The 27,588-nt window shown below is 41.7% G+C and overlaps 1 protein-coding gene across 4 annotated transcripts; it reads right to left on the bottom strand.

Moving 5' to 3' along the window:
* Positions 1 to 180: 180 nt before the first annotated feature.
* On the bottom strand, positions 181 to 27,505 carry CKMT2 (creatine kinase, mitochondrial 2). 4 transcript variants are annotated; one of them, XM_035099772.3, is made up of 11 exons: positions 27,246 to 27,362; positions 15,182 to 15,357; positions 14,687 to 14,881; positions 11,477 to 11,675; positions 9,042 to 9,137; positions 8,420 to 8,641; positions 6,112 to 6,197; positions 3,684 to 3,807; positions 2,292 to 2,426; positions 1,990 to 2,115; positions 181 to 463 (listed from the first exon to the last, which is right to left on the bottom strand). In XM_035099772.3, exons 3-11 carry the CDS (start codon positions 14,836 to 14,838, stop codon positions 344 to 346), a joined length of 1,260 nt encoding a protein of 419 aa, XP_034955663.1. In that variant the 5' UTR covers positions 14,839 to 14,881; positions 15,182 to 15,357; positions 27,246 to 27,362; the 3' UTR covers positions 181 to 343. The 4 variants fall into 4 exon arrangements, with proteins under 4 accessions (XP_034955663.1, XP_034955661.1, XP_034955665.1 ...); XM_035099770.3 differs by lacking the exon at positions 15,182 to 15,357 and having other exon boundaries at positions 27,246 to 27,505; XM_035099774.3 differs by lacking the exon at positions 15,182 to 15,357 and having other exon boundaries at positions 14,687 to 14,869; positions 27,246 to 27,365.
* Between the last annotated feature and the right edge of the window lie 83 nt (positions 27,506 to 27,588).

Raw genomic sequence — 27,588 nt, forward strand, 5'->3', positions numbered from 1 at the left:
CGGAGGTGGCAAGGGGGATATAGTATGGAGGCATTGATACCTTGGCTTTCATTTCTGCTGTTTTGCTTTCTATTCCATTGCTGGCGTATCACAGATACGTTGTGCTGGCCTAACACTCCCATAGCAGGACCACAGGATTGGTCACGTCGTTTCAAAGAGCAGTCAAATAGGTGTGCCATATCTGGGGCACCAGGTAGCATTTTATTGAACATGGTGACAGGGTCTTGTTTTTATTCATTTTTCCATTTGACAAGTTACAGTATTTAAGGAACTGAATATACAGAGTTAAAAGTCTGTCACAACAGACACATGGCAGGCCAGTTGATACTCATTGGAAGCAGCTTCACTTCTTTCCAAACTGTGGCAGCGGTGGTGGTATCTTGATGTCTTGGCCTTTCTCCAACTTCTTCTCGCAGTCAACCATGTAATTGACGCCATCAATGACTAGCTGAACAAGTTCCACCTTAAACAACAAGAAGAAAAGCTTGCCGAGGTTATGTTTTAAAAACCTTGGTTTTTCTGTGGGTAATTATCTACCACAGAACATAGGTGCATGTTCAGTAAAACTAGGTAGTAGAATCCTCCCTGAACAGTATCATTTTGTTATATACTGTAAGATACATGTCTAATAATGAAACTTTGACGTCCTTTTAGGCGACTGTGTCTTAAGTTACTTTGTTTGAAAGTACTTTGGATATAATGAATGTATCAGTTTTATTGGTTTTCCCCTTTTCAGGTAACTGATCCTTTGTCATCTGAGTACAGAAATGAGAATATAAAGGTGGCCTAGACTCAATAAGCCATGCTTTAATATAAGGGGATTGATCAGATGCCAGTTTAGGATCTATTCCAGTCTAGCATGATTTTATGCAGGTCTCAATGAAGTCATTGAAAATACACACATAGGCATAGGCTTATACAATGAGGCCATTGTCCTGATTTATCATGTTGTCTGTTGTGTTCATTTCAATTTGGGAGAGGAGTTGTTCTTGGCATCTGTCTGTCTCGAGAGACAATGTATTGTGCCTCCAAGGGTGAAGTCAAACCACTGCAGCTGTGGCTGCAGATACCTGTGACTCTTAACTGTTGCCTCTCGTATTGTTTTTGCTGTGTTAGCACCTCTGGGGTGCGTTAGCAGCAGCAAAGTGACATCTCCAGGGTCCAAGCCTGGGCAGAGTGTATGGAGGTCCTAGGCTGCCCAGATGACAAGACACGCCCCCCCCCCTCAGGCTCACGAAAACAGAGCAATACATTTGGTACCAGCTTGGCTGCAGGAGTTTCCAGAAGGGGGGTGTACAAGATGCCATCCAACCGTCTTAATGCTTTCATGGAAAATAAATGAGAATGACCTTCTGTGTCCTAAGTCTGCATGCAGGCACTGAAGGGGCATACCTTGGCGGTAGAACACTTGCTTTGCATGCAGGTGGTCCCCGGCTTAGTCCCTGGCATCTCCAGGTGGGGCTGGAAATGCCCCCTACCTGAAACTCTGGGGAGCAGCTGCCAGTCAGTGTGGACAATACTGAGCTAGATGGACCAGTGGTCTGACTCAGTATAAAACAGTTTCCAATATTCCTATGTGAAGTCCCTTTACTTTTGCTCATAAGGAATCACTGTGCTGAAGTACATGAGTCTAAATAATCTAATTTATACAAATGTTTTTTTAAGAAGAATACTTTAGGCATATCAGATGCATTCCATGTTATTGTCTTGCTTGTCAAGGAAATGCAAATTGGTGCCATGGAGTTTCCTGTTAACAATATTTGCTTGTATGTGAAGACATTAAATCAGGCATCCCCAAACTGCGGCCCTCCAGATGTTTTGACCTACAACTCCCATGATCCCTAGCTAATAGGACCAGTGGTCAGGGATGATGGGAATTGTAGTCCAAAACATCTGGAGGGCCGAAGTTTGGGGATGCCTGATCTATAGCTTGCATAAGAAGCTGTCCCCAAGTTTTGCTCCAATTAAAAATGGGAGGGGGGACCTTACCTCTGATCGGCCCATGCGGTCTAGATTGGAGATATCGTATATATCTGCTACAGCGGCTGTGTCTACTCCACCGGTGCCACGTTTTTGAAGCCTCAAGTTTTCCAGGATCTTTGCAAATCTAGGATCCTGCCATAAAGAAATATATTATTTCTAAAATAGTGATTGCTCCTTAAGATGTTTGTAAATGCAGGGTTGCCTACTTTTCACATTACATTTCTAGGTGTAAAGGTGTCTAAGCAGGCACTACAGATATATATGAATTGTTCTTACTGACTTTTGGCCATTTGAGTTGGTTTACGCACCTTGCTGAGCTTTGCAAGCTTAACGTGGACTCCTGCACGCAATCCTGTTCCCAGATTGGAAGGACAGGTCAATACATATCCTAAGCGTTCGTTCCACATAAACTCCCACCCTCGTTCTTTAATTAACCTTTCAACCTACAGAGGAAATAAAAGGCAATGAACTGCTGCGTACAGATAGTGCCATCTGTTAACAGTACAGGCTTTCTGTTAAAATACAGCTCCTAGCAGCTTGTATAATAATTGCACAAGAACCATCTTTGGCATCAGAGACTTGTAGTAAAGATCGCCGACATCAATAGTGTTCCACAAGTGAAAGCAAGAACAGAATATTATCTCTAAATTGAAGCTTCAACTTGGGAGGTTAGATTGATCGCTGTATTAATTCCCCATACCATTTTTTTTTTGTATTAAAGAAAATACAGCCCTATTAACTTTCATTGGGACTTCCGTCTGGGCAACTGGAGTGAAAATTGCATCTTTGCATTTTGAAATTGAAGTGTATCTCAGAATTTATTGAGGAAGTGGAATACTTCTTTTAATTTTACTTGATTAATTGACTAAAATGCAGCCAATCAATTAAAACAGGGTAAATTTGCTTATGTGGAAACCATTTGGCAGGAGATTTGACTGGCCATTCTTGAGAGGAAAGGCTTTGTGTATCAGCACCTGAAGATTATCCATCCTAGGTTTGAGCTGTACTGACCAGACTGATGCAGGTAGCAACATTTTTCTCTCTGAGCTGCAGGTGTGCCTGCAAGATATTGTTAAGGCAGGTAGGTAGCCGTGTTGGTCTGACACAGTGGAAATATATATATAATATAAAATTGTCCAGTAGCACCTTAGAGACCAACTAAGTTTGTTCTTGGTATAAGCTTTCGTGTGCATGCACACTTCTTCAGATACACCCTGAAGAAGTGTGCATGCACATGAAAGCTTATACCAAGAACAAACTTAGTTGGTCTCTAAGGTGTTGCTGGACAAATTTTTTATATATATTGTTCTAGGCAGTGAGGGAAAGAGGGACTCTTCCTTTGGGGGTAGAAAGGTAGAGGAAGGGAAACTAGTAACATCAGCTACCCCTTAGGCACCTTTGAGGGTGATGGGCAGTTCCTGAGGCTGCAGATCAATGAACGGAACCTAAAATTACAACAATTAGCATGTGGGAGGTTGTAATAAAAATTGACCATCAAGAATGCATTATGACTTTCATTGCAGCCTCGTGTATAGAGTTAAGTGAATGTTTATGCCTGACTTGCTCTCATACCATTAAGGAGCCCCAAAGACTGTCATGCCCTGGGCCCCCAATCCCCAGGAGGGTTAAAACTTAAAACTTAAAGTTTTTCTGCTTAAAACTCAGAAACATTTTTTTAAATGACACAATAAAATGCCCACCTCTAGTAATCCACGGCAAAATCTTTCAAAGACCCGTTTCATGTTGCCTCCCTTTTCCATGGAGATCACCCTGGTGTGATCCTCTTCATTGATCCAGACGAGAAATGTTTTGTCATTGTTGTGCCTGGTTGGAAGCGAGCAAGGCATTGGTATTACTGTCACACAAGCCTTCAACAACAATTCTCACAGGCGCCTGATTGTTTCGTTTCACCTCTCCCCTTTCTTATCTGTCTCTGTTGTGGGCAGAATTGAGCGTTGTGTGGTGATATTACTGTGGCAAGGTTAAGGGTAAGGGTTAGTGAAGATTTCCGCCATTTCATTCCACTGAACAAGTACCAATGATAAAAATCATTCCCATTTCTAGGGTTATATAAAGAGCACTGCTCAGTCCTGATCCCACTGGTACTCAACTGCTGCTACGCTAGAGAGTACGTTTTGTTCTCTGCAATGAACGCAGCGTGTGGCATGTGCTGCTATGGGAACTGAGAAAGGGAAAGCGTGCTCTTCCTTTTTAATTGGGAAAGAGGGAATCTGCCTCTCCAGTTTATAGTAGTTTGAGACAGGAACTTTTGAAGGTGTATCCTGTCTAAAGCCCAAACCGTATTCAACTTTTCTTTAAAATTAGTTCATTTTTCAAGTGTTCCACAACAGAACTGGCATGCAAAAATCCATTACATGCTCAGTGAAATACTTTCCCACCCTATTAGCACATAAATGCAGAACTGCAAACGGTACCCCAGTGCAGCATGCTTTCTGAGCCAAGTGTGTTCTGTGTTGCCTACTTTCATTTAAGCTTCTTGGTGACTGGAAAGCATTCAGGACAGTGTGTGGGCATGGTGTATTCATGATGCTCCCTGACCAGTTTCTGCATTGCGTCGAACACCTATGTATGATACTGCAAGTCTTGCTTAATAAAGTAGCACAACACTTGACATTTCAGGATGTTAGGAGTTGCTTTATGGGGAATTTACTCTGACAGTTGTAGCTGTCCTAATGCCTGATATCTTTTAACTGAAGATTCAGAGTGTGAAACCTGGGTCTTGAAAGAAATGGATATTTTGCTATTTTATCGCTCATTTGCACTCAGATTGTTTTTGTTCACCGAAGTATCAATGCTAAGATTCCCATGCAACTTTTTATTGTAGATATTTAAATACAAACACACATGCAGGTTTCAGTTCTGTTTATATACGTTGGCCCACACTGACACATGATAACAGCTGACACATTCAAAGATAAAACAATAAACTCTTTTGAAAAAAAGTAACAAAGACAATTAAAAGAATACACTGTCACGTTTGAACGTTCATGTAAAGTACCTTACACATTTCAGTCCTTAAGCATTCATTCATTATCAAAGTAGTAAGACATCACTGATGCCAAAGGAACAGAAATTCCTTCAGAGCATCATAAATCTTCACAAATGATTCAGGATATCAGGGAGACAGAACTAATATTTCCTTCAAATCATTTAGATCTCTCTCTCGTTCTCTTCCTTTTCATCCCATTATTTACTGATAAATCACATTGGTTTTATCATACTGAATTTCTATAATACCACCAATCCAAAACTGCTTTTAGTATAAATAAGAAGCTCATACTTCCTTGGTTCTCAAACGCCTTGGTATTCAAACAACTTGGAACCCAAACACTGCAAACCCGGAAGTAACTTTTGCCGAACGTACTCCGTTTTGAATGTTACGCTGAGGTCTGTCTGTATTTGCTTCCCCCCCCCCGGCTCTTTTTTGTTTTATTTTTGTGACTCTGTGGACCCAGTTCAGCTACTGATTGATTGTGTTACTGCAGTACATTGTTTATTGCTTTCATTTTATGGATCAATGGTCTTGTTAGATAGTAAAATCCATGTTAAATTGCTGTTTTAAGGGTTGTTTTTAAAAGTCTGGAACGGATTGATCCATTTTGCATTACTTTCTATGGGAAAGTATGCCGTAGTTTTGGAACGGACTTCCGGAATGGATTAAATTTGGGAACCAAGGTCCCACTGTACTATAATTATAGTTAATGCCTCCATTATTTATTATGAAGAATGCCTTCCCCCCTTCAAGTGCACCCCATTCCACAGGGTCTCCTTGAGCCTTTTTAGAGAGCTGCTGAGGGAGAAGAACCCTGTCCACAGACTTCTCTATGAATCGAATTCCTTATGATCTGAAGAAAGCAATCCAGTCACTAGGGTTATTTGCTACCTTTTTTGTCACTGGTGATGTAGAATAATAGACTCAAGCACCTGTCTTTCTTTTTTATGTATGCTACTGCACTTCCCCTAAAAATTAATTAATGGAAGAAGATAAGAGTGAGTGTGTGCAAAAGCATGCAGTCAGTTTTAAGAATAGCAGCTGCTGTTGTGTTAGGAAGGAACTAATAAAGCCATTTTTTCATAGCTTAAGCGTGCACAATTCATATTCCATACCAGATTCCTCTGGCATCTGGCCAGTCACGGGCCATCCCGGCACATGTTAGCAAAGGGGACACTGGTTTATCAAATAGGAAATGGTCCTGCAGACCAGCATATGCAAGGCAGAGGGAAGGAAAGAAAGAAAGAAAGAAGTGAATTTTGGGTCTCATAATCGTCATTGCAAGGAAGAACATGCAAGCACCACCATTGAGCGAATAAAGATTCACACTGGGTTCTTCTTCACTGCAAATGACAATATTCTCTCCCTAGATAACTTGGTAGGTTTTTATTTTGTTGTAAGAGCAATGATTCTAGAGAGTTGTAACCACACTGAGAAAAAAGAAATAAAGGAGAAACAATGTACAAAACAATGTACAGTACATACTGTATAAAGATTAAAGTGAATTTTTATACCAATCCAACTTGTATGCCAAAAGTTTTCAGGCAGTGTCTAGTCTTTAATAAAACCTTAAAGATAAGGTTTTTCCACTTCATTTCTTAACAGAATTACCCCCCCCCCCAATATTTATTCCCCCAACAAATTTTCATTTACACGTGCATAAATCCCAGCTCAGTTGTGCAGTGTTCCTTATTTATAGTCTTTATTTATTTATTTATTTATTTATTTATTTATTTATTTATTTATTTATTGTGTGGTATAATAAGCTAATAGATCTTGTTTTCAGAGTCCACCAGCAAGTTAAATATCTGTAATATTTTTGTTTTGCGTGTCTAGAGTTTATTAGGACATTCATGCATACATCCTTTAATGCAGTTTTAGGTGTACATATTTTTCCACCGTACAGGTTACCATGGTACATGAGAACACAATACACTGTAGTTATAAATTAAATCCAGTGCTGTTTGTTTTTTACAGTATTCCCTGATTTACAGTACCATCACCTTTAAAATAAAAATACCACAGTTAGAGGCATGTGGACAGCTAGATGAAAATGTCATGGTTTGCACAAACGCATGTTTCGACTTCTATACAGATTACTCGGAATCAAGGTAAGGGTGTCCAATGGAACACCAATGCACTTGTTGATCCCTGAACTATGGACATAATAGGTGAGATCCAATGTCACTCCAAGTAATGCAAGTACATTATTTTTAATGAGTATGACTTCATTGAATATCACCCAGAACGATAATAGTATCAAGGATGTGGTTTTTAATGTTGCTTTACACATCACCATATTGTAAGCATTCCTATTACTTGCAAATATGGGTGAATATAATCATCACCATCTAATAGGGTTGCCATATGCCTGGAATTTCTGATGTAATCAGCACCCGGGCGAAAATCGCTGAAATGTCCAGGGAATTCCGGACATATGGTGGCCCATGTTGGTACTGAATTTCATTTAAAAAAAAAACAGCTCAAAAACTCTTTTTGCAAAATCTACATTTTTACTTTCTGGAAGGGAAATCATTCATTGGGCTGGGGAGATACTAGATGCAATATAGCTCCGGGGTTTCACTGCCATAAACACATGGTGGTTGGTGCCCATTTGGATTGGTGGGGCAGAAAGCAGAGAGGGCAACAGTAGGTGGAGTCAGAGCCAGGGATAGGAAGAGCCAACTATTTGTTTTGCCCGCATCTTCCCTGCTGTGTTCTACAAGGGCAAAATGAAGACTATGGGGGAGGGGGTTGGTGGCCAGGGCATCCCTGAACTGCTTGTAAGAGGTAAGGCAGGCAAGTGAGGGCAAACTGCAGTTGGTGAAGCACTGCCCCATTTGCCCCAAAGGACCAGCCCCCGCCCCCAATTTGGGGTTTTGACTAAAAGGCAACCTCAAAAGCGAGTGGAAGATTGAGGGTGGTGCTTAACCCTTCCATTTCCTGCCAGTTGTCTGCCCAAGCTTCTTTTTGACCTACAGGGGGAAAGGTTATATGCAGGGTGGGGGTGGGGGAGCAAGAGAATGATATTTGAATTGAGAAAAGGGCTAAACTATTTTCCCACCTCACTATTCCACTGCATATCAGGCTTTTTATTTTAAAAATGAAGGAAAACAATACACATTTACATATCTAGACTGGCACTAAATAAATAAAAAATGCAGACTGTCACTATATTTAAATATCTAAATTGCTCCTAAATATAATCGTTCAAACAAAACAGAGCCCTTTCATTTGATATACCTAAGCTTAAGCCTTTGCAATATTTCAGGCCCTCTCAGGGACTTTTCCCAGCCTATTTTTAGGCGTTTAGGATTCAAATGCAACATTAACAATAGCCTACCGGTAATTATCTGTGCATAAAACATCTGTATGCAAAAGGAAGCGGCGTAAGATCCCTTTAAACCTCCGCACTGTACTTACATCGATAAGTTGCTGCTGTTCTTTCTCAGACATTGTGGTCAGGCTATAATACTTCCCAGAGAGATCTCCTTTCAGCCCAGCCAAAGCAGTGACTACAACGTTCTCTACTTCTCTCCTCTCTGCCCGGGAGCAGGCAGGCGGTAGGCTCAGCCCCCGAATACTGCGGCCAGTGCGTACACGGGATGATAAGACGTAGCGTTCATCAAATTGCCCATGGGTGATCTGATCCACACACAAAAGGGAGTTCATGTCACAGAAAGGGCTGTCTAGGATTGGCCAAAATACATTGTTCTGCCTGAGAACAATCCCCTAGTTAAGTACCCAAGACTGACAAAGGATTTTTAGTACCCGAGGCAGAAACTCCCAGAAGCAAGTAAAAAACCAACAGTAACACATGAAATAAATAATTTTCTGTTCTTTGGCATTAACCCAAAATCAGTTATTTGAGGCAGGCACCTGAACATCTTCATCTAGCACTGTCCTATGTGTTGTAAGAAATATTATTTGGGGGAAACAAGTAGACAAATGCTAATTCTATCCATGACAATATACTTTTATAGTTGTTCTCAGCCCCTTTTCTCTGCAGATAAGATTTCTTACATTGGTCCTAAATTGTACCTACCTTGGAAGAGTCCAGGTCAGTGTGATGCCTCATTACTTTTGGATCATAGCCATTGTGTCTTACTTTGATAACTGGGTCAAAAATTTCAGCAAATTCCTGTAGAGTCAATGGCATATAATTATTCATTATTATTATTATTTTCTAGTCACTTTGGTGGTTACATCTCTTTTGTGTATTTGCAATTGATATATTTTAGTTTTCCTCACTTTTTTGAACCATCCACTAACCAGACCTCCTATCTAAAGGGAAAGAGCCACACAGAGACAAAGAAATAAAGGAAGTGATGGGAAAGGAATATTAGGGGGAAAGGCAGAACTTTGATATGTCAAGCACGAAACTGACAAGTAAATCGGGTTCCTATTCTTTCCTTTGGGTTTTAAGCAGGGCTGTACTGATAAGATCAGGACAGAGATTGTCTTCTAAAATTAAGGCTGCAGTCATTAGTATACTTACTTTCTACTGAATTCAACAACAGTCCTGTTGAAATCCAGGTGCCAACATTGTCCAGTAAAAAGTTTGGCTGGCACATTCTTAGTGGTGGTAGCATCCTTTTTATATAACTCCCAAAATAGGGATGTTCAGGAGATTCACTTATTTAGGGTTTATAGTTCTGGCAGGCATTGGGGAGATGTGAAACTTATCCCAGACTAACTTTATTGTTTTAGTAGAGTTTGCAGTTCTGCAATTGATTTTTGTGCCTTTTCTTTTTAATGCTACTGCATTGGGAGGATTTTATTTTAATTGTTACTCACCTTTTAAAAAGGCAAGATACATATTTAACAATGTGACACAATTTAGAGGCATTAATACCTCTCTTTCGTCTGTTGCTGAATGAGTTGGCTAACCACATCACTTCCATGCATGCACTTTCAATTCCACCCCCTCTTAGACAGTAGCTTAGCCTTCTTCCCAGTACATTTGCTCTTGAAGAGTGATCCATTTTCAATATGATATATAAAAATAAAATTTCCAATTGGCTTCTGGGCTTGTTGGCCTCATGATTTGCTCTTCAAATCTGGGAAGAATGGAACTAGTGTAGCTTGTTTGTGCGAGGAGTGGGGAGGGGGTGAGAGAGAGGAAAAGACCCTGAATTTCATTTAATATATACAGCACTAATGCTGAGATCAAAAGTAAAGAGAGAAAGAAATTAATAAATAGTTTCTAGAGACTGTTATCACTATAGTGGGGCAAATGTTTTCCAGCCTTGTACAAAATTATAGTTCCTATCACTAACTTCTCCTTCTGATTATACTAATTAGCCAGTATGTCTGGCAGTGGCAGTTTAAATATTAGGGAACACCTGACACAGCCTCAATCGCCTCTGTTTTCTCCAGAACCTTTATTGTTTCCTCTTGTAGGATTTAAAATCTGCTCTGACTGTTCTGTCACAGTCTGGAGAAGAGCTGTATTGTGCCCCAGAATTATACCTAGGTTCCCCCCCCCCCCATATACCTCCCACCCAATAACAATATTCTACTTATTCTGTTATCAGTATGCCTCAGTTCACATATATTTAAAGCACTATTTTGCCACTTCCTCCAAAGAATATTGGGAAGTTAAGGGTGCTGACAATTGTTAAGAGACTGTTTTCAAGTGTGACATATCCCAAACAACTGTTGTGAACTTCATGGATGCCCTTCGAAAAGAGTTTTTAAAGCCCCTTAGAAACTAGCCTAAAATAGAAAGGGAAAAATAAGAAATGTAGGGAGAAAATCCTGCCTGTGTTTTGCTCATTTGGTTGATTTTTGGGGGGGGGGTACACTGTATGCCTGAGACCCTTCTAGTTCCTGGATTCAATTCATGGAATAGCCAGGCTAGCTTCCTGGTGAGGTAAATTTTGTTGTTGATGATAGCAGTGGGCGTAGCTAGGATTTTTTTGTTTTCTTTTGGGGGGGTTAGAACAGACATGATTGGTCAGTTAGTTAAGTATTTCTATTGTTTTACTTGATGGGGGCAGCTGTCCCCCTTCGCCTCCTTGGTTACGCCCATGTTGATAGCGGTCTATGTATAGGAATGTGTGTGTGCATGGCACACACATTTTTACAGCAGAATTTCTGCTTCATTCAATTTAGTGAACAACGGTTCCATGTTTTTACCTCAAGCTGAATTTACCAGCAAGAGACAAGGCAGCTACAGGAGTCAAATAAAATATTGTCTTCTGTGCCTGCATTTATTATCCTGCATATTATTATACAGAGGGTGCCTTTAATGGTGTTTTCTCTTCACTGAGCTTCCCACTTAGGGGGGAAACAATCCCACAAGGAAGAGAAACAACTACCATAATTATCCATATGCCTTGTGTTTTCTGTACACTCTAGTGTCCTATTTTCCTTTAAAACTACACCCTGTGTGAAGAATCTGTTTATCTAACGGTTTCATCTAGTAAATGTACAAACTAAACAAGTGGATGGCAGTATATAATAGAAAATCTTAACCTCATAAGATTCTTCATCTCCTGCAACCATGCCGACCGTTTTGATGAAAGGGTGGCCAGGATTGTCAACACCAGTTTGGATGCACTGATCCAGCGTGTAGCCATTAGGAGTCATCTTGTCCCTCAGTTTGGCATAGATTGCTGGAGTGAGGCATTCAGCCATGCAGTTGTTGTGCTTACGAAGATCAGGGAAGTCTGCACTGGTAAAAGAATAAAAAAGAAAAGGAATGTAAAGCATTCATATTGATCTGCAATCTTTGGTTACATTTTCAAGTTCATATCAGGGAAGGTGGGCAGAATCGGCATCCTACTTCCTATCTGCTTTTATGCCTCTAGCAAAAGAAAAAGAAAAAAAGAAAGCACACTGTGAATATGTTACGGTTTGAAGGAAATGGCAGGGAACTGGGAAGTGTGGCTGCTTGTTGGCTTATACAGTCTCTAGGGGAAGCAAACATACTGTGCTTCCGCAGGGGAATGCTGGCTTCCAGCTGAAACCACAGAGAGTTTCAGTAGTGGACGGAAGAACTTCGGCAGAAACAAATGACCTTCAGAATTTATATGACCTTCAGAATTTATATTTTGTGTTAATCTGCAAAATTAAAGTGCAATTAAATTTAATGAGATGAATCTGCAGCTGGTATTAATCAGTGTAGCTCCACTAGAATTCCTGGAAGTGTATCTGCTCACAACATTTACAGAACTTTTTCATTACTATTTTGATACTTATTACAGATTTTACAGAAGTGAACCAGCTTGCTGTAATGTTTAGAGCAGCTTGGTCAATTTATTGCCATCCAGATGTTTTGGACTACAACTCCCATCATCCCTAACCAGTGCTAGTTGAGGTCAATGTAAGTTGTAGTTCAAACCATCAGGGGGAGGGGGTACTAGATTGGTGAAGGCTGGGTTGACTGTTGGATCAGGGCTGGGGAAGAATCTCATTCAAGTCCCCGGTCAACCATGAAGCTCATTAAGCGATCATGGGCCAGCCATCATGGCCTTGCCTCCCTATAAAATGGGATGAACTCATTGGAAGGAAAATGAGAGATAAATGTAGTAAATAATATCGTTCATAAGGAAGAGGGAGATTTATTATAATTAGTTCCACAGGAATCTCTGTGGAATGGAGATTTTTAAAATGACACCTGCTTATTATAAGGAGCAGCGGGTGGCGCTGTGGTCTAAATTGGAAGGTTGGCGGTTCAAATCCCCATGACTGGGTCAGCTCCCTTTGTTCGGTCCCAGCTCCTGCCCACCTAGCAGTTTGAAAGCACGTCAAAAGTGCAAGTAGATACATAGGTAAACGGCAGGAAGGTAAACGGCATTTCCGTGCGCTGCCCTGGTTCACCAGAAGCGGTTTAGTCATGCTGGCCACATGACCCGGAAGCTGTCTGCGGACAAACGCCGGCTCCCTTGGCCAGTAAAGCGAGATGAGTGCCGCAACCCCAGAGTCGTCCGAGACTCAACCTAGCGGTCAGGGGTACCTTTACCTTTTTACTATGACTCTAGCTTGCTGTGTTCTGTGTGCTCTTCAAACACAAATCAGTTTGGGAAGTTCAGCCTCTATTGCCCCATTCAAATCACTTTATCCTTTATTATTACTACTACTACTACTACTACTACTTATTATTATTATTATTATACTGCATTATATTTTTAGGGGGGAAACCTCTAAGCGGTTTTCTCTTCTCTCTCTTTGGCAATCACTCGTAGCCGACTAAGATTGACTTCCATAAACAGGGTTTTAACAATGAGTCCGTAAGTGACCGTGGAGGCCAATTCTGGATCCACACGTCCTTCCACAGTGGGGACATTGGTTTACAACATACATAAAAACATAAAACAAAACAGTTCAAAATAAAACATTACTGAATAAATCAAGTATACATTCAAAGCAACATAATTAAATGGAAACTAAAATGTTATCTTAAAAAAATTCAAAATAAAACATTACTAAAGTAAGACTGGATCTAGACACATTAAAGAAGTGTTTCAGTTAAACACATTGTAAACTTTGTATGAGAAATCGGGTTGGCAAAAATGGAACTCCACAGCCTCAACTGGTGTCATCGTGTTAAAATGCACATACAAATCATATAAAACGCCTTTTCTTTCCCAGTCTAGCTGAGTCCCATGTCAAATATAAAAAGCACATTTAAACAGTATAATTAACAAGAGAATAAAATACTATCACAAGCATAGAACATATCTGCTGCTGTTGCTGCAAATCCTGCCCATGGTAGTTCATTGTGGAAGCTCAGGCTTGATGACCAGGGTCTGCACTAAGACACAGCCAATATGGTTTCTGGCCACTTCAGCAAACTCAGCTTTTGTAGCTGGAGTCAGTCAGGGCCCCATGCTCCCTGGGCAAGTGGGGAAATGCCAGACAGCAGGGAGCAAGTCTTCTAGAACTCAGAGCCATACATTTAAAGCACATGACTTTCTCCAAGGAATCTTGGGAAATAAAGTTTCTTAAGGATGCTGGGAACTGTAGCTCTGCGAGCAGTAAACTGCAGTCTTCAGGATTCTTGGGGAAGGGGAAAGAGCCATGTCTGTTAAGGTGGTATACCTGTGTGCCTTAAATGCAGTGCTTTTTCTGGGGGTACGCAGGTAGGGCTGCCAGACTCAATAGAGGACAGGACTTCTGTACCTTTAATTGCCCTGCTCTCTTTTGAGTCTGGAAACCTTAAAGAGAAACCAGCAGACCCTTTGCTTGGAAATTAAACAAAGGGTCTGCTGGTTTCTCTTTAAGGTTTCCAGACTCAAAAGAGAGCAGGGCAATTAAAGGCACAGAAGGCCTGTCCTCTATTGAGTCTGGCAACCCTATACGCAGACATAAGCATACTGTACTCATAAACATTTTGTGAATCTTTGTACTTTTGTCCATTCACTGTATTTATCTTCCCTGATTTGAACTATAGAATGGTGATTTTCTTGAGTCAAAATGAGAGTACCCCTAAACATTTTTAAAGAAAAAAAGCACTGCTTAAATGTATGGTGCAGCTGTGACCTAAGTCCATTGCTAGTTCTGTCCTGCTTCTTCAACCTTCTCACCTGCTGTTCCTCAACACCTTTGCTTCTTGGGCTCTCTTCCCACTCAACAGCCTTGTTTTTCTCTTTACTGCCAAATAGTATTCAGTGGAGACACCTAGGCCCTTCAAGCAACAGGCCCCAACACTTGTTCATCAATGATTTGAATCAAAGTATTTACCTTGGAGGAAATAGTCTTTGTCTGTGATAGGATCCAGCTTTCACATTTTGCTGATTCAGCAGGTATCCAGTGGTCAACGCCCCGGTACTAACTGTTGCAAAGAGAACTACAGTTCTTCGACCAGCCAGGAGACGTGAGAAGGTACTGGCCATCTTTTGTCACCTATTAGTTTTGCACACAAATCTGCAATGAGAGCTGAAATGGGTACATATATGTGAATGGTGGCAATGGGGCCAACTGGCTGATTGTTTTATGGAGGCAGGCACATATTTAGCAGAAGTCTCAGATGTTTCAAACCTAGTTTTGTCTTTTACAAGCCCAACTCAAGTTGTTGGTTTTGAACTTAAATATTGGAATAGTGGGGATCATAAAGAAGAAAGTGCCAAGTTAGCCAGGACCCAGTCCATTAAAGGCTTTAAATTAGCAGGGTCCGTCATGGCTATCTCAGCACTTTCTCCTTTGATTCCCCTCATTGTTAGGTTTTTTTTAATTTACCAATTTGTTGAAATATGTTTCAGTATCAGTGGCTTTCTTTTGTTGTATAGGTCTGTGCAGTGGGAGATGCCAGTTTCCATTAGTCCTCAGTGCAAATATCATTTAAAAACTCATCTCTGCATTCCAGACATGCACATTCACATATTGGTGTTTAATCACTAAGAAGAAGCACTGACCTATTGAACAAAGGAAAGAAAGCACGTCAATAATTCCTGCAGTTCAGTAGAAATGTTTGGCTTAAAACACAGGCAGTAGGAGCAAACCCCATGCTTCAACTTTTCTTTCATGGCTTTGAGCTACTGTGATTTTTTTTCTGATCTACAGTTATCTCTGAAGCAACTACTAAATAAGTGGCTATGGTCCCTAAACCATAAAAGTATACAGAAAGAGAGGGAGGGAGGGAGGGAGAAGCAAAAAGAAACTGTCCTCTTGTAGCCTAGTTTTAGAGTGCTTTGAGGGAGGGGTATAAAATGTTTCATACCTGGAGTAATTAATTACTGAATTTTCAGGACTGAAACCCAGTTGTCAAGATGGATTAATAATACAGTATCATCCTACTTTGCCCACCTCTTGTTCCTTTGCTGTAATCACAGAGTAGCTGCCTTGTATTTTGTAAGAGACCCATGTATTCCGGGTACATTACAGTATAGCCCATTCCAAGGTGACAGAAGCGGTAATGCATGCATGTGCTGTGAACCTCATCATTTAGCATAGCTGCCAAGTTTTCCCTTTTCTCGTGAGGAAGCCTATTCAGCATAAGGGAATTTCCCTTAAAAAAAGGGAGAACTTGGCAGCTATGTCATTTAGCAGCAGTTACGATAGCCCAGTGGTTCCCAAGCTTTAGGAGTATGACAACCCCCTTTTAACCTTGAAATAATTCATGGACACACACCCATCACTAATTGTTGTAATTTTAGGCTCCATTCATTAAGACAATAAATAATGAGGGGGGGGGGACTACTCTGAAGTTCAGTGACACTTTTAAATGAATTCACTTTTTATTCACTGCAACAACAAACACCAGTTAGTCATTTCTGACTAGTAGGTTCATGTCCCTTCAACTTCAAACCTATTGGAATAAACAAAAGGATAAAAATACAGGAAATAATTAATTGTATTACAGTATTCATTCAACCAGCATCCCCCTCCGCTCTCAGTAGAGAATAGTTGGCTCCAAACTGTGGTTAAACCCCAGATTTTCAATAGTTGGAAAGTCCACAAACTCCAATGGGATACCTCTTTGCTCCTCAGTGTTCTCAAATGTCAGACCTATGCTTTGCTGGACCATGGGCTAAGGAATGGGAAAGACTAAGAGATGGGAAAGACTAAGAGATTGTTTGGTTGGTTGGTGTAAGATTTTAAGAGAAACGCTTAGCTCTTGCAGAAGGCAGAGATCTCTGATCCTTTGTGTTAGGCTTTTTGGTCAAATATGCTTCCTCTTTCTTTTCTTTTGCGCTCTTTTTTGCTTGGTCTGTGGCACATTGCTTTTGGGTAGTCAGGGGCTCTTTTACACTTTAGATCTAAGGTATGTGTAGGCTTAATGAGTGTATTGCTCCTGCATATTTGTAACCTTGCAGTCTGAAGCAGCATCCGAATATATTCAAGTGTTGAACGTGCATGTGGGTTCGGTTGTACGTTGCCTATAATACTGCATTGCCTGGCTTGCATTTATCTATCAGTAGGCTGAGAATGTCTGTATTGAGGTGGGTGGGTGGCTCAGCTAGTAATGAAGGAAGGAGCCCATCCTTCACTTTTAGTTCAACTGATCTTTTTCTCTGTGTGTACATTTGTGTGTGGCAGCTGAGTCAGTGGTGGCGCTGTGGCCAGGCAGAAGTGATGGCTGCTTCACCTGCTGGGCTGTGATAAAAACAAGAGGTTGGCAATGGGAATTTACTCAGAATTTACTCAAAAGTTGCCCGCCACAGGTTGCTGTAACCTGCTTCATGGACCCTTTGGGATATTTCTACAGCACCCCCACAGGTTGAGAACCACTGCTGTGGTAGATAAATAAAAGCCTTTTAAGAGGATATTCAGTCTCATATCCTGAGGCCTGCTTTAGAGCAAGCAGAAACCCCCTTCCCACCATCGAACACATGCATCTTTATAAAGTTCAAAAGGTTTATGCTAGAGGGTGACAGGACACCAGTGTCTAGTTTCACGTTCAAAATTAAATTAGTTAATTGAACACCAGCCTTTAAGGTCCACTTTTCCATAGCAAAAGGCTGACTGAAATCTCAGGCCATTTTGAGCTTGGGGGAGCCCATCTCTAAATGCTTACTGCAGTTAATAGAAGCATTTCTTGTGACTTCAAAATAGCCATGAGGGTCAAGAAATACTGTCATACCAATGGGTATGAAATTGCTGGAATTGCTTCTGTTCTGAATGATATATATTGCATTTCTATTCTGTCAAGGGATTGTGCCTTCTAGTGTATTTTCTTAGACTGGTGATCTGTCAAAATTACGAAAATAGGTCAAGACAATGATCTTCATAAAAATAACCCGTGCATTGCCCCTGTTGAATGCAGGATATTCCATCAAATCACAGGTAACATTAATGGCATCAGACGGTCTGTCATGTTTAGCTAGCTCATATCATTTCTGTTGGCAAGGAGGCACTGCATGAAAAGTTGTTTTCATATCCCACCCATTCCTTAAAGCAATGGAATGTGACACAGTCATCATGTACATTGTACTAGCAGTGATTGATTGACTGGCTGACTTATTATTTTTACACCTTGAAGCCCTTTCATACAATGAGCTGGAGAGATCAGAAAATGGCAATGTGGAAATGGCAAAAGCCTCAATGATACCAACAAGATGTTTGCTTTAAAAGTCTGAACATTAGGTTAGTGGATCACATTATTTGTAAAAAGCCTGACTGGGTGTCATTGCTGTACCCCCTCACTCCGTGTCCAGATGTGGTTTACATGGAAAAGGCTCTAGTTCACAGAAACCATTTCACACCAAGACTCCACCAGGTAATTTGAAGATATGGTTAAATTCAGTAGAGGGGGATTTTTTCTGTGTTAGAAAACAATGTGTGATTCATTCCCTTATTCAGGTTATTTGGTGTTACAATGACCTGGTTTGGAAATTCATTTGCAGATGTGGTCTTATTTAAGACATTTATCTGCTGTGCATAAATCTAATCCACACGCCTTAGACTTTCAAACATTGCTACTAGCTGGTAGCCCTTTCAGCCCTGCTTTTCCCAGTGGCTTATTCCATGTGCCCTTAACCTCCACTGACATTAACTGATAGAACACCTGATCCTGGAGCAAGCTGAGCTGCCTTTGCTCTCACCCCTATGCTAGTTGCATCAACCTTGGCTCTTAACTAGCATCTAAAATTAGTACATGTTCCCATATGTGAGGCATGCATAACAGAAGGCACAGAACGACAGGAGTGGGTGGAGAACACAAAGGCTGAGAGTAGGTAAGCTTGTGGGGAATGAGGGGGCGGGGGAATGAAGGGGTGTAAGTGGGGGACAAAACATACAGGGTTGATTCTAAAGTTCCTTTCAGATGTGATAACGTTACCACAGTATTTTTTCAATACTTCTGCATGATGACTATTTCATCAGAATGCACAGAGCCATAAATCTGTTGCAGATGTTGTGTATGTGTGTGTCTAGAATGAATGCATATTGGGAGGGCAGCAGCATGATTGAGGGTCCGCTTTGCAACCCATACTCATTCATTAGAACGCCATTCAATGAGGGTTCTGTTTAGGTGTTGTAATGAGCATGCATTCCTCAGTTCTGGGATAGCTCAGTTGATAGAGCATAAGACTCAGGGTCATGGGTTTGAGCCCCACATTAGGCAAAATATTCTTAGTGGTCCCTTCCAACTTTACAGTTCTATGATTCGAAGTATGGAGCCACAATAATAACCCCCTCTCTGGCCCCATTGACAATGCACATTTGAAGCAGTATAGTGCCACTTCAAAGAGTCATGTCTTCCCCCAAAGAATCCTGGGAACTGTGGTTAGTTAAGGGTGCTGCAGGTGTCAGCCACAACTCTTTGGCTGGTGCAATTCTGTTTTACTTCTGGGCCTCTGTGCTGTCCATACTTTTCCCAGGAATTATTTCCTGGTAGTCTGTTGGGTTTCAGAAAAGTTGTGGGTCTGTATGTGCTGTATTTCCCCCCGCCACTGGGTGCAATGTGAATCTGCAGTATAATTCCTCACATTGCTGGTGCCTTTATTACTTCCCTGCTTTATTTTACTGCAAGTGGAAGTTATTATATTAAATCCCATTACTCTTGGAGAGCAGTCTAGACAATATTGCTGAACTGAATGTGTTTTGTTTGCTTACTGTGACATATCCTGATGCCCTACAGCAGAGGGCAATGATGTGTCATCCTAGCACTAATGCCTCAAATCATAACAAAACGATGCCCAATGTCTCAATGGCATATTTTTTTTCAGACAGACAGCTTGGTCTTTATCCATACTCATAGCATCTGGAAGGGCAAATTGGAAAGGACATATTGCCCTTGATTTTCCACCAAGACCTACTGTGTGAAAATGGCTCATGCCGCTTTTCACTCAGCCTAGGAACTTGTACACTGAACACATGGAGAGACCCTTAATGTGTATAACCTGCACGTTCCATGCAGCCTTTCCCCACAGAGGAACACTGAATGCAAGGAATTTGAGCGAGAGCACAGTGAGCATGATGCTGGGGACAAGGCAATTCTGTACATTCTTCCGTGCAATAATAGCTTCCTTCCTCCTTTCCATATTCCAAGTCTGAATCCAAGCATAAAGAGCAGAACCCTGGTTGAAATCATGTTATTGTCCCTAACCTGGAACCTGGCAATCCTATTTAGACTTCTTACCCAGTTGTGGGATGCATGGATAGCTTACTACATCTATCAAAGTTATGGCTCTGCCAAACTAGGTAAAACCAGATGCTCCAGTCAGGTTAGAGGAGCAAAGGTGGTCTCTTACAGGAAAACATAGCAGCCTTGTTGGTTATTGCTCTGACCAGAACAAGCCTGACTTGGAAATACTTATAGGAGTCAGCCAGTATGACATGCACTACTGCCATTAAGAGGCACATTTGCTGGTCTGGCTGGTTTCCCTATAAGACACTTTCTTTGGCTGGAGCTTGGCAGTAACAGTAATGAAATCCTGTCTGATGCCATGCTGTGGGGTTGAGTCCTGCCAGACACAGAGGGTGCTGTCCTGTATCTAGGAATGCAGCCCACTGAACTCAACAGAACTTACTTCTGCAGAGACATGGGAAGAGTTGCACCAGAAAGCTGCCTATTTTAGAAGATGGTTCAATCCTACTCTGGATAGAGGACTATTTCTTAGACCTCTGTGATCACGGGCAGCTGGAAGTTCTACCTGGGTGAGTTCTCCCAGCATATGAACCTCTCCCACCTTTTCAGCTAATTCACAGGGACCCACAGTGCTATTTTTCTAGAAAAAGAGGTGCTGGAACTCACCATGAATACCTCCCTCTTTCTCTTAGAATGCCAATGGCGCCCACCTGAGAGGTGTCGGAACTGAGGTCCGGTGAGTTCCCCCTGGGGGAAAAAAACCCCTAAGGACCCATATTAATATGGTTCATCTGAGATTTTACACTTGTGTTATAAGCTCCCCCGAGGCTTCCCTAAAACATCATGTGGTTGTTGGAGCTGACGCATTCATAAATAAATTCAGTACACAACATGCATCCAAGAGTCTTCAGCTTTCCCAAAGAGTCTCTGAATGGGTCATAGTTAAAGGTTGTGAGAGTTCCATTTGCAACCAGTATGAAGCAAGTTGTGGCTAGGAAGGTGGAAAGCTGCTTTATTGCATTGCCGTTGGTCTACCAAGCTGAGGGCTGCCTGCCACTCTGACTGGGCTTTCTCCTGGGTTTCAGAAAGTAGTGCTTTACAGACTTGCCCACCTGGAAATGCCAGGGATTGATCTCAGGGTTTTGTGCATGCATGACCAGGGAGTTACTGTCCTGCCCCAATAATATAGTAGTCAAGGTGTCTTGGTCTTTTAGCAATAAATGCCAAAAGGTGTCTGGCTACAACAATGGAGAAACTCACATCAGCTAGGACAGAGACAGCTGCTAAGTGCATGTATGGCACCCCGATTCCATTTTATGAGGGGTCGATGCATGACAAATTCGAAAGATGAGACAGCTGATTTTGTGTGGGAGCAATTAACAGAGAAGCACTGGTGACTAAACAAAGCACACCATTTTAATTTTGTGCAGATTTCAAAAGCGGCCCTTGCTGCTAATTTGTTGTCACTGACCTTTCAAGCTAATGGTGACTGCCACAAACATGGAGCGAATTTAATTGCTTTTTCTAGAGCAACATTTCTTAACCTGAGCCTGATATGTGAACTTCAAGAACTGGAGAGCAGTCAATGTAGAAGGTCACACACTTGAAAGCTTTCACCTTTCTCCAGAATTTATTCAAGCAGATTTGTGCTGTGATCCAAGCTTTCAAAGCAGATGGTACTTGTTCGTTCAATAAAAGAAAATCAAATACTCAGAAGACTAGTTGCCGACTTAATAGAATTCATCCAATAGTTTGCCAATTAGCCACTAAAACTTGCACAAGTTATTATTAATTGCTCCCAATGTATTTTTATTTCATCAAGGACGAACCTTAACAAAAGTGCCCCTCAGTCCCTTCTGCTGAGAGATTCAAACCATCATATTCCTTAGGATTGCTATCTATCTATTTGCTTAAAATGAGATATAAGGAAGCAACCATAGGAAGTGTTACTTTCAATTTGATATTGAGTATATCCAAAAACAGCCCTTTAATTCTTGATTGGATTATTTCCCTTGCCTTAGTGCATTTCCCCAACTTCCCACAACCCGTTGTAATATACAATTACAGTGGTACCTCAACATCCGAATGACTCGACTTCCGAAGGTTTCGACTTTCGAAGTTGGCAAACCCGGAAGTCTTGTCGCCGTGCGTGCGTTCTGTGCCTGCGGTCGTCTTCGTAAGTCGAGGTACCACTGTACTGACTCACACTTGCATGCATAGAAAGGGTTAACCTGAGCTCAGGTTGCCGGTGGAGGTGGAGCTAGTAACCTCCCTACAGCCTTTTGTTTCCTCCCTCCCATTCTTTCTTTTCTCGCTTCCTGGGACAATCAAGAAGTCATACAGTCATGGCTCTCTGCAAGTGAGTTCAATCTTTCTAAAAGGAGATTTTAAAGCCTGCATATTCACTAATCCCAATATTGCATGGAGCTTTCTGAAATGAAACAACGTTATTTTCTTTTAAAAGTCATTTGGAACCTGTTTCATCTTCATTTTACTGCCAGCAGATGGAGACTTATTTGCTGTAACTTCTGGAAACCCTGTGAGTAAAACATTCCCTTATTTGCAAAGCAGGAGGAGTGTGCAGATACCCCTGCCCCAAATACATACACTGAACACATGGAGAGGAAGGCAGGACTGCCCCTGCTAGCTATGTCTCCAGATGCAACACATCTGTAAAGGTAAAGGGACCCCTGACCATTAGGTCCAGTCACGGACGACTCTGGGGTTGCGGCGCTCATCTCGCTTTACTGGCCGAGGGAGCCGGCGTACAGCTTCCGTGTCATGTGGCCAGCATGACTAAGCCGCTTCTGGCGAAACCAGAGCAGCACACAGAAACGCTATTTACCTTTCCACCCGAGCAGTACCTATTTATCTACTTGCACTTTGACATGCTTTCGAACTGCTAGGTTGGCAGGAGCTGGGACCGAGTGACGGGAGCTCACCCCATCACAGGGATTCGAACCGCCGACCTTCTGATCGGCAAGCCCTAGGCTCTGTGGTTTAGACCACAGCGCCACCCACATCCCTCACATCTGTAGCCATTCATAAATGTTGAAAATGCAGCCACTGAGGTCATGCTAGCAGACATGACCTTGCTGCACCCCAGCATCTGCAGTGAGCTAGAGAAGCAGAGGGAAGAGATTCTTTTTGCTCTTTGAATTTGGGCACAGACATGGGGAAAGTTCCAAAATAACGCATCTTAGGATGTAGTTGGCTTTGTAGAATTTGATGCAGGATTAGCTGTTGTGCTGCCTGCTTTTGGAGTCTGCTTACTTCCAACTGGTTCGATTCTATATGTGTTAATATGTAGATATCACAAAATACATGCATATTGTGAGTCTCCAGTAGTAGTAGTAGTAGTAGTAATAATTTTATTATTTATACCCCGCCCATCTGGCTGGGTTTCCTCAGCCACTCTGGGCAGCTTACAACCGAATATTAAAAACAATACAGCATCAAACATTAAAAAATTTCCCTAAACAGGGCCGCCTTCAGTTGTCTTCTAAAAGTAAAATAGTTACTTATTGCCTTGACATCTGCTGGGAGGGCGTTCCACAGGGCGGGTGCCACTACCGAGAAGGCCCTCTGTCTGGTTCCCTGTAACCTCACTTCTCACAATGAGGGAACTGCAGAAGGCCCTCAGTGCTGGATCTCAGTGTCCGGGCTGAATGGTGGGGGTGGAGACGCTCCTTCAGGTATACTGGACCGAGGCCGTTTAGGGCTTTAAAGGTCAGTACCAACACTTTGAATTGTGCTCGGAAACGTACTGGGAGCCAGTGTAGATCTCTCAGGACCGGTGTTATGTGGTCCCGGCGGCCACTCCCAGTCACTAGTCTAGCTGCCGCATTCTGGCTTAATTGCAGTTTCCGGGTCACCTTCAAAGGTAGCCCCACGTAGAGTGCATTACAGTAGTCCAAGCGGGAGATAACCAGAGTATGCACCACTCTGGCGAGACAGTCTGCAGGCAGGTAGGGTCTCAGCCTGCGTACCAGATGGAAGTGGTAGACAACCACCCTGGACACAGAATTAACCTGTGCCTCCATGGACAGCTGTGAGTCCAAAATGACTCCCATGCTGCACACCTGGTCCTTCAGGGGCACAGTTACCCCATTCAAGACCAGGGAGTCCTCCACACCTGCCTGCCTCCTGTCCCCCCAAAACAGTACTTCTCCAGTGTGCTTGTTTCCCCCCCACCTTCCTCAAAGGACCCTAAACACTGGAGCGTTCCTCATGGGCATCTTACTGCTTGGGGGGAAGTGGGAGCACAGAATAAGACAGAAATATACTCCAGCAAACTGCAGGTTAAACGAACCCCTTTCCAGCTCTGGTAGCATTTGTGTGACACACCTACACACTGCAGCCGACACACTAATGTGTTGCGAAATACAGTTTGGAAAGCTCTGCCCTATAGGTTTATCTGCATAAAGACGAACATGGCATCCTCTAGCAGAGTCAGTGTGGCAAGCCCACTGCGACTAGGACAATCAGAAATCCAGTTGCAGCACTATATTTCGGTCCAGGAAGCACCAGAGTCAGGCCTCGGGCTCCTTTTAAGTGCAGGTGCCAAGCCTTGTAATCTGAGCCCTGTGTGTCATGTTAATTGGGACTGCAACATTTAGCTGTGTGCAAAAAAGGAATTTTCCTCATCACTAACTAAGCACAATTAACTCCCCCCCCCCCAAATTAAATTAGGGAAAGGTCTTCCAGGTCAGAGGATATGTCTTTTACTACACTGAGCTCCAGGACTTCCTATTTGTTTCAGTTTAAGAACAGCAAAGACCCCTCGTGTTACTTTTGGCAGGAGTTTCAGAGCTGACCTAAAGTTAGCACCTCCCATATCGGCAACATTTTCCAGGACAGTTGTCCCCTTGGCTTGCATGTTCAAACGGTGTCAGATTAGGCACAGCGATTTTATAAACTGCGTGTTAAAGCATTGAAGCTAGAGCTGCGAAAGGAGAAATGGTTGTTGTGGCAGGAACACTCTTTGCTCAGTTCTTTTCCTCTTTCATTAATATTAGGAAGCGTATGGGGGTTGGGTTTTTTGTTTTGCTTTTTAGGCAAAAAATCTACTGGCAGGAAACTCAGCTGTTTAGAAATAGGTGTAGATAAAACACATTTCTATTCTACTAGGACAGTATCATATGTATCTTGTGACTCTTGACTTTTTCAAGACACCTTAAGCTGCGGCTTCAACTGAATGTTATGCATCCGCTGAGATACAGCACAGATGTAGTTTAAATAGCAAACAAACAACAAGACAGAGTAGAAAGCTGATAAAGGGACAAATTTGCATCTTGTACTGGCTTAAACAAAACAAAACAAAACAAAACCCAAACATCATTTTTTTAAAAAAATAAATAAAAGTGTTTTGGTAGATACATTGGTGCATTGTATTTGAGAACTCTCTCTGTTCTCAAATAACAATAATGGCTGCTCTGTTTCTAAAATATAAAAATGTCCTTCAAGGTTTTGCTAATCAGTTCCTGATGCAGTGCCTTGGGAATCAGTACTGAAGAATGAGTTAATAAATTCAGAAAGTAAGCAGATGAACAAACATACATAAAATTAATTACAGTGGTACCTCGCAAGACGAATGCCTGGCGCAACGAAAAACTCGCTAGACGAAAGCGTCTTGCAATGTGTTTGGTGACTCGCAAGACGAAGTTTTCAATGGCCGCGCTTCGCAAGACGAAGTTTTTCGGCGGTTTGTTGTTGTTGTTTGTTTTTTGCCACGGCAACCCGCGCTTCGCAAGACGAAATCATCGCTAGATGAAGTGACTCACAGCACAAATTAGTTTCGTCTTGCGAGGCACCACTGTAAATCTTAATTTTAATCGTAATACTTGTGTACATTCAGTGCCGCTCAATTATGTAAGCAAATGAAACTGCACTTCATGTGTCAGGCTAGGATATTGTATCACTGTGGGTTATCGTAAGGTACTAGTAGTTTTATATCATACGAAGTTTAATTATTAACACCAGCATGGTAACGAATAGTTCAAAGTACTCTACAGTTAGTCCACAAACTGTTAAACTACACAACCTGATGAACCATTTATGCCATATTATCACAATCTAAGCTGGTGTGGCGTGTGATCCTAAGCACTTGGATAGAAGCTGCATTCAAAGAAATTATGTGTTCCATGGGTGGGATCCAACTAAATCATATGCAGAATAGACCTACAGAATCTATGGACATGGTTACTTAAGTTCCTATATACAGTGATTGTACTCTATACAGTATAAGGGTAACAGTCTATAGCTCTGGTTATATTATGTAACTATTCTAATATAGCTAGTTTGCCAATTAGACTAAAACAGACAGGGAAAGGTTATAATCAACAGTAATTAATCTCTCAAGTTCTTCTGCTGGCAGATGAGATCTGTTTGCAGGCCTGCCGATCTAAAATTTAAAAACAAGCAACACTCTAGCAGAGCATTCGTATGCATATGTAGTTAGAAAGAGATCTCAGTGTGTTCAGCGGAGCTCACTTCCAAGTAAGCGTGTTTAGTTTATTGTTACTGTAGGGTTCTATGGAATTCTGCGGTACAATTTTATGAAATATGGAGCAATGAAGGAGGACTATTTGCTTTCATAAAGAAGAGAATAGACCTAGAAGTGGGCTTATTTTAAATTGTTCAAAACCCCAGCATCTGATGTTTTGTTATTACACAAAAATAAGACAGTACTTGTTAATCTGGGCTGTTATTCTGTAATCCCTTTGGAGTAAGCCTCATTGAACTAGATGGGGCTTGCTACTGAGTAGATGTGAAACCAAACAAGGCATGTAAATGAAGCAAAATTCTTTACTGAGATCAGTCGGCCAATTTGGAGAGATGCTGGCAATTCAGACAAAGATAAATCTCGATACTGATCAAATCTTAGGGTATAGTGTTCGGTTATACGAATTAAAAACGCCCGTCTACAATACCATTTCAGTCTCTCTACCATAGTTAATGGAACACATTTATGGACAGTATTGACATTTTTTAAGTTGTCTGCGCAGCAGGCTGCCTGCAGAAACATTACCATTTGCATAAAATGCTTTATTTTCATACATTTAACATGTTTGTTTCGGTATCGCTATCTGGGTCAGAAGCACAGTGGCCTGACAAATCTCACAGTTGGCGTTTTCTGAGTATTTATGCAAATAAGCAAACTGCATCTCCCAAAAGGCTACAATCTATGGCACTTTGAAAACATTTTTAATAACCCTCCCATTCGAAATGTCACTGCCATTGGTGAATAAACAGAGGCAAAGTCCAACTGACCTTGAAGCTGAAGCCAGACACGTCCTGCAACGAGCCTGGGAGCAAAGAAGTGTGAAGCAGACAAGTAGTGCTGTGACAAAATTACAGGTCATATGAGGAGCAAAATGAGATGATGGCAGGGGAGGGAAGAAAGGGAGAAGTATTTATTGCACTGGCCAACCCCATTCCATTCAGGTCTATTCAGAATATTTGGCTACACAGCCATGTCCTTGAGGGAGTAAGAGGGTGACCTGGTTGCCTCCATCTTCCACACAGTGCACAAACTACTGATAAATATTTTTCAATCTTGGCATTTTTGTTCACTTCTCTATGGGAAAAGTATTTATTAGTTTCTGTTGGTGGT

The sequence above is a fragment of the Zootoca vivipara genome, chromosome 10 (assembly GCF_965207765.1).
Source record: "Zootoca vivipara chromosome 10, rZooViv2.hap1.1, whole genome shotgun sequence".
NCBI classification, from domain to species: Eukaryota; Metazoa; Chordata; class Lepidosauria; order Squamata; family Lacertidae; genus Zootoca; species Zootoca vivipara.

Coding starts and splice junctions, on each gene's coding strand:
- CKMT2 (XM_035099770.3), bottom strand. CDS start 14,838: ATGGCCAGTACCTTCTCACGTCTCCTGGCTGGTCGAAGAACTGTAGTT. Junction 11,676..14,686: donor CAAAGACTATTTCCTCCAAG/GTAAATACTTTG, acceptor TTCTTTTACCAG/TGCAGACTTCCCTGATCTTC. Junction 6,198..8,419: donor AACAGCAGCAACTTATCGAT/GTAAGTACAGTG, acceptor GCTGGTCTGCAG/GACCATTTCCTATTTGATAA.